This window comes from Camellia sinensis, chromosome 5 (assembly GCF_055761805.1).
Source record: "Camellia sinensis isolate YWXY chromosome 5, ASM5576180v1, whole genome shotgun sequence".
Classification (NCBI taxonomy): Eukaryota; Viridiplantae; Streptophyta; class Magnoliopsida; order Ericales; family Theaceae; genus Camellia; species Camellia sinensis.
This window is the reverse complement of record NC_138965.1, coordinates 117,685,001-117,692,733: the sequence shown is the minus strand read 5'-3', so window position 1 is coordinate 117,692,733 and position 7,733 is coordinate 117,685,001. Positions and strand designations below refer to the sequence as shown.

The following is a 7,733-nucleotide window of genomic DNA, read 5'->3' as shown; positions in this document are numbered from 1 at the left end:
ACTAAAAATGATATCCCGGTGTTGTTTTTTTTTTTTTTTTGACATTCTTAGTCACCAATTTAATAGTAAATTAGAAGTTCATTTATGTAGGAATAAATTTAATCACACAATTAAATTATAGAAAAATAATATGCACACGTCACCATGATAGAACCCAACTCACTATTTTTTTTTTTTTTGGGGGTGGTGGGGGGTGGGGGGGGGGAGCATTGAAGATTTTTTAAATACTTAGTCACCAATTTAATAGTAAATTAGAAGTTCTATTATGTAGGAATAAATTTAATCACACAATTAAATTATAGAAAAATAATATGCACACGTCACCATGATAGAACCCAACTCACTATAAGAAAAACTGAATAATATATTACTTCTGCAAGAGACTTTATTCTTTCTCAAAGGAGGATAATACACTGAGTCATGAGAAAATGATATTTGAACAATTGGATCTTAGGCCATTAGCCCCATCCTACATCACATCCCTCATTTTCATAACTAAAGCTAGTAAGATGTGATGATCAAATTTTTATTTCAATTTTACTTACCATCACGTATCATCACTATATTGGTGCACTGAGATTTCTTTGTCTTCTTGAAATGTACCCAAGTTTTGGATGCAACAATACTATGTTAACTATTGCCAAGTGACTGCAATGGGACTTCCAACGGTATATTTTCCAGACACCCAAACAAGAGATCCAAATGATGAAGTGGTTGAACCTGTTGACCCCCCTAATCCAACAAAACGCACTTTGTAACTCAATTTCTGACCAACCTTCTTAAAATTCAGAACTCTAGGCTCAATCATTACTGATACTCCAATGGGTTCATTCACTTGCACTGAGTAAGTACTCATTGGCTTCCCAACATTTGTCACAGTTCGTTTGAATGTCACTGTGATGTTTTGCTCATTGGCATTGAAAAGCACAGCAAAAGAAGGGTAGTTCAAGTCACCAGGCTGAAGATCTACATTGGTAGGGCAAACAAAGTCCCCTCTTGACAGAAGAGCTATTTGAGAGGAGGTGTAGTTCAGACTACACAAATAATTTAGGTAGTCTGCAATGGTGATATCGTATATCAACCCTGGATTGGCCGCCCTCTCAGGATCGACATGGCCTGAGCCATATACAAAAGGGGTAGCTAATTTTGAGCCACCCGAACTAGCATCACTTATTGGGGTCTTTTTGTTGTCAAGGGTGTAGGCAGTTGTCATCAATGCTGACTTGATAGCAGCCGGTGACCAATCTTTGTGGACAGACTTAAGCAAGGCAGCTAAGCCACTAACATGAGGGCAAGACATTGAAGTGCCCGAGATTATGTTAAACTCAACGCTTCTTTTATCACCGCTAAGCCGGGTTGGACTGACATTGGGTGGCCATGCAGCTAGTATGTTCACCCCCGGTGCAGTGACATCAGGTTTGATCACGTCTGGTCCTACTGAACTTGGCCCCCTTGAAGAGAATGCTGCCATCAATGGTGCAGGATCGCCACCATAAATAGTTCCTTCAAATAGAATTGAAGCCATTGGATTCTTTGTTGTGCTGACATAGTTTTTGATTGCAATAGCAGCTGAAACCCCTAAAGAAGTGGCTGGTAAAATGTGTGGATCAGCGAAAAGCTCTTCACCTTCATTGTCAGTGTTGATTAGCAGCATTCCAGCCCCTCCTGCCATCTTTACTTGCTCTCCCTTGCCAACCCGACTATTGATTCCACGCTCGCAAACAACAATCTTCCCTTTCACAAGCTCTAATGAGAGTGAACCATCGGTACAATAGTCAGCACCTTGCCCACCAGCTGTTTCACCATACACAAGTGGCAATTGCTTGACAGGCTTGCCAAAGTACAATGAAGCCCCTTTGAAACTCTCTCCATTGCCAAGCTTGACTATGGTTGGGAAACTCCTGTCAAGATAGCTCGCTGCGACCGTCATGATCCATGGTGCAATGTTGCTGACAGATGAACTGGAAGGGCCTGAATTGCCTGCTGAGCAGGAGACAAAAACTCCATTTTGGATTGCACCAAATGAAGCTATTGCCATGTTATCGCTATGATAAGGCCTTGACACACCTCCTAAAGAGAGTGACAAGACATCGACTCCATCGAAGACTGCCTGGTCTATGGCAGCCAATATGTCAGAGTTGGAACAACCCAACGTCCAACAAGCTTTATATGCTGCAATTCTTGCTGTGTACCTCATGCCACCAGCTGAGCCTTTCGCCAAGCCTAAAAAGCTTGCTTCGGGTATGAGATTGCCTGCTGCAGTTGAAGCAGTGTGTGTTCCATGACCTTCCGAATCACGAGCTGATCGGTACTCCACTGTTTCATTGATTCTCCCATAAACGGCCTCATACCCTTTGAAAAGTGCTCTTGCACCAATTAGCTTCCTATTACAATTGGAAGGCGTAAACTTTGTCCCTCCCTCGCACACACCTTTCCATCGTGAAGGCACTTGAGACATGCCAGAGTCACGGAAACTAACGTGTTCAGGCCATATTCCAGTATCTATGACGCCAATTATTACGTCTGAAGCCAAGTTTGGAGCATTCCAGAGTCCTCTGCCGCTTTTTAGGCCGAGAAATTGAGGTGAGCGTGTAGTGTGGAGGGTAAGCATTTCATCGGGCATGGCAGAGAGGAAACCATCAATTTTTTTCAATGATTCAAGCTGGTCAATGGAGAGTTTCGCAGCAAAACCAGATATTGCAGTTTGGTAGACATAGAGGAGTTGAGGAGATGATGTTTCTTGTTGTTCTTCTTCTTGAGTAGAGAATTTGGTGATGGAGTCCATGATTGATTCATACCATGTTTTGGAACTGCCAAGGGAAGTGTCTAAGGCAGTGACTTTGGTCTTGTCCATGTGAACTACATATGTTTGTTTTTGTATTGAAGCAAATGAAGTTGTGGCCATGAAAGCCAACAACAATAAGGATGTCTTGTAGATCATTGTGGCTGCAAAAGACATTCAAAAATTTAGAAACAATGAATAAGGATAAAATGCAAACATGTCCAATGATTATTTATTTATTTTGGAGAAGTTATGCATTAAAATTGATGTTCTAAGGATACATGAAGAAATTCTATAATAATACATAGAAGTCATTGTAAAACTTGCAGCAAAAAATTGGTAAAAAGTACAAATTTATAGACTTCAAGTAGGGGTGGGCGTGGGTTGGTTGCAGTCACGAAACTTTCAATCCGCCATCCGTCTGCCATATTGGCGGATTGTAGAAATCAATCCGCATTCGTTCGCCAATCCAACGGATGTGGATTGAGCAGATTAGCGGATTGACGGATGGATGCGAATCGGTTTGGCAGTTTAAAATTTTATAAATTTTCAACATAATTCAACTTATACACTTTCTCAAAAAAAAAAAAAAAAAAAATTATAGTCAATGACTTAAAAAAGTATTACAATCACTACATGCCTTATTCAAAGAGACAAAGTTTGAAACTTTAGAATATTACAATCACTGCATGACTCATCTACATATTACAGTCACAACATGCCTCATCCACATAAAGTATTACAATCTGTGGTTCTTAAAATAGAAAAACAATTCAAACCACCAAAACCATGAATAGAGCAGTAGTAAAGATTGTATGCCTCTCTATTGTTACATCTATATCTGTTTTTGAAAACAAAAACCAACCAGCATATATCATCTTTTTTATTTATTATTTTTAGAGTTAAATTTAAAAACCAAAAAATATATTCAAGTTAAAAACTCTTTTTCAACAGAATATATTCACCATGATATTTAAACTCTTTTTCAATTGAAAACACAAATAAAATATCTAAACAAATTAAAAGCACAAAGTTTTACAAATTACTAGGGGTATTCGCGGTTTGACGGTTCGGTTGCGGCCAACAGAACCTTAAATCCGCCATCCGTCCAAAATTAGTTGGATTGAAAAAAATCAATTTGCAATCGTCCGTTCGGCATCACGCATCTTTCCAAAATACGGTGGATCGGTTCGATTTGGTCGGTTTGAACGAATCAGTATATCTATTGGTCACCCCTAACTTCAAGAATATCATAATATTCTATCACACCTATTTTTCTCATCTTTAATTTCCTCCTCAACACTAACCATAAAAATTTTGGAAAATATGAAATAACTCTTATTTTTTCGCTGAAATTTTCATTGACTGGCCTCGTTTGGCAAGTGGTGATTTTAGTTAAAAAGTCAAAAAGTCACCAAAAAAATCAAAAAACCAACAACTTATACTAAAAAGTCAAATATTCTATTTTTTCTCTACTTTTTGCACATTTTTTTGTAAAAAATCAAAAAATCATCTTAAACATACTAGTTTTTTTTTAATTCATATTTTAGCCAAAAAATTAAAAAGTTACTGAAAAAGTTTGTTTCCAAACGAGGTCTGAAGGGCTTATTCGTGTGTTAATAGGATTCAATAAAAATTTCATAAGAAATTAAGACTTACTGAAAATTTTATATAGAATTTACATGTTATCTTCCAAAGGTGATGAGGATTGAATTGTTATCTATAAGTTACTTATTTGACATCCTTATTCAAAAGCAAAAAACAGAAGAAAAAAAAGGAACGTACTTCTTAGCATAAAGGTTTCAAGTATCTAAAAAGGAACACTTACTTTACATAATGGTATAAACGAAAGTATCTAAACTATTTTTTCACCAAGCTAAGGTGTCATACAACAAGGGCATGTACTGGTCCAATTTTATTGTTGTCTCTCCAAATGTAAACTATACATGCGCACGCGCATGCGCACATATATATAGGATAAATTGAGATTATGAGATGATTTATTTAACGAACACTTGTGTTAGTTTTTAAGTCTAAATAGGAGGATTCCATTCCCTATACTCAATATATGTAGAGAGAGAGAGAGAGGGGCTAAACCATGAAAAATATGTTTCTAAATTTTTTTTCATAAGTCTAAACGGCATTATGGACTTATGAAATGTGAATTATGCCTAAACACCTTTGCCTATGAGTTTTAGGATTCGTTTGGCAACATAGTTTTTTGGCTAAAAAATTTAAAAGCCAAAAAACAATTTAAAAGGTTAAAGAATTATTAAAAAAATAAATCATATATACCAGTTGTTCATATTTTTCGACACAATTAAAAAAAGTTATTTATGAATATATTAATGTTTTTCACCTCTTCAAAAAAATAAAAAAAAGTTAATTCTCAAAAGAGATCGTAGCCGAGAAAGACACGTTAATAAAATATAAAAGGCTTGTGGCCTCTATTGTGTGAAATTGTGTTAAGTGATTTATGCTTGAACTACACATGTACTTACCAAAAGCAAAAAAAATTACACACATTAATGAGAGAGAGATGTATATACCTTTGTCTTTGTCTCGAACCAAGAGGGACAATGTGTATGTATGTATAGGATAAGTGTTATAGATAGTTGAGAGGCAACTAGTATTATATAGGCAAAGCTAGCAGCGTGTGAGATCAAGTTGACTAGAGCCAATGATGGATCTAGGAGGTAAGGGGGCGGTCGCATTCTAAAAAATTTTAAAAATATTATATATTATATTAAAAATTTTAAAATAATTTAAAATTATAAAAATTCACATTTTAAAATTTTTTTATAGATAATTTTAAAATTATATAAAGTAACTCTTTAATTTTTTAAATTATAAAATAACGCCCCCAAAACATTCTACCTTCCCACCTTTTCTTTTTCTTCTCTAGTGCACGCTTTAGATTGGATAAGACCCCCACCCCACAAAATAAATAAATAAATAAAAAAAAATGAAAAAGCTGCATGAACATTGAGAGCGAGAGAGGGGGATAAAAAAAAAAATGGATGGTCGGCACAGAACCTCTATTCAACAAATAAATAAATTGAAAATTATATGTAACCCACGTTTCGTGTTGTGTTATTTTATATTTGTGTTAGATTTTTCTCAACATTAAAAAGTAAGTTTGGGATCATTTTAAAAAAGTAACATTTTTTTAAAAAAATTTGTGTGTATGTTTTTTTACTTTTCAAGTCTATCTAGTATAGAAGAAAAAAAAGAGAGCTAATTTTGACTCCTTTTTTTAGTAGAATTTTTCCATTTTTTTAATAAACTTTTCTGATCCCTCTAATTGAGCAGAATCTAAAAGTGAAAAGTTTTCTAAAAGATTAAAAAAAAAAATGGTAAAAACGACAAAAAAAAAAAAAAAAAAAAACCTAAAAAAGCTAATCTCAGATGATACACTAACCCAATTCGTCTATTTTTTTAGGGTCTAATTATGTGGTGCCATTTTGAGGTTGTTAATGTGTCATGTTAAAAAGTTTCTCTTTGATGTGTATGACAACTTTTGAAGGTTTTTTTTTCCTCACAAATTAAATTTCATGAACTAATATCAAATTATTTATAATTTTTTTTTTAATTCCATTTCTTTATTTTCAAAATTGTAGACAATATTTATTTTTTATTTATTAAATTGACTCAAAAAATAAATAAAATGAACAAAAAGATTATATTGACTTTAAAATTTTATTTTACAATTTTTTTTATTCAACTAACTGAAGTTACATAAAGAATTTAAACATATTACGGTATCCCTTAGTATAAATAATATTAAGAATTAAAAACTAATCTTTCATCAAATAGATTATTTTTATCAACTTTATATTAGGTGAATTTGATATTAATCTGACATATTTATTTATCATATTATCGTGTCGCATTTTCATTGAGTTTGTGTCAACAAAAATAACTAATTTAAACTTTCTAATTTCATGTACAATTATGCGGTGTCAAAATTTTCACGCTTCATTTTTAGCCTTGTGGACCGCCCACGATAAAAGTTGGCTTTCCTACTCCAACATGGAGGGTGGAGGATACAAATCATGACAAATTTGTGCAGTTATTTTAATTTTCAAGAGGTTGCAAAATGAATTGAAATGGAAGATGTTAACATTTTGTTGTCATGGATATGATTATGATTATAGAAACAGAGGTTCTAATTTGAGCAACTTTTAATTTGACGGTGATGATAAGTCCAAGTTCATTTTCCATTGCAACATGTGTCTTGTCTATTGTGGGGTATTTTGAGAAGATAGTTAAAAATTATTTTTTAATTTTTTTAAATTTTTTTTGTGAGATGGAAGTGGGTTAAAAGTCGAAAAGTGACTTTTAATCCACTTCTCAAAATAGGCCCGTGTCTTTCATTATTTTTAGGATAAATTACAAATACGAATCGCTTCCCGTGATTTTGTAAATTGCATAGGTTTATGATTTCATAACAAATCGTCCATTTTATTAATAAATAATTAAGTCAATTAACAGTTTTTAATGATGTTAAAAATATGTTAGAATTAATAATTTCGATAATTTTATTATTGTATAGGAGAACAATTATACATTTTATTTTTTAAATTAATTCTATTAAATAAAAAATACTAACAAGAAGGTATTTATAATTTTTCAAACTATAAGAACAATCTATAATTTAAATAAATCTCAAGAGATATATTCATAATTTATTTATATTTTTAATGGTTCCAAATTCTTAATTGCCCTACTGTTTATGGATCCACTACTATTTCATTAGATAAAACTCTAGCAGCAGTATAGAATTTAGGTGTAATAATGTCAAATTCTTAATTGCCCTACTGTTTATGGACCCACTGGAAAATATTTCATTAGATAAAACTCTGGCAGCAGTATAGAATTTAGGTGTAATAATGTCAACATAATTTCGTTAAAAAATTATCCACTCCACTCGCGAGGGTTAGTTCAAGTA

At 33.3% G+C, this 7,733-nt stretch overlaps 1 protein-coding gene across 1 annotated transcript; it reads right to left on the bottom strand.

Annotated features, from left to right (window-relative positions):
- Positions 1-360: 360 nt before the first annotated feature.
- SBTI1.1 (subtilase family protein) lies at positions 361-5,648 on the bottom strand. The gene is made up of 2 exons (XM_028212828.2): positions 5,332-5,648; positions 361-2,946 (listed from the first exon to the last, which is right to left on the bottom strand). Exon 2 carries the CDS (start codon positions 2,939-2,941, stop codon positions 635-637), a length of 2,307 nt encoding a protein of 768 aa, XP_028068629.2. The 5' UTR covers positions 2,942-2,946; positions 5,332-5,648; the 3' UTR covers positions 361-634.
- Between the last annotated feature and the right edge of the window lie 2,085 nt (positions 5,649-7,733).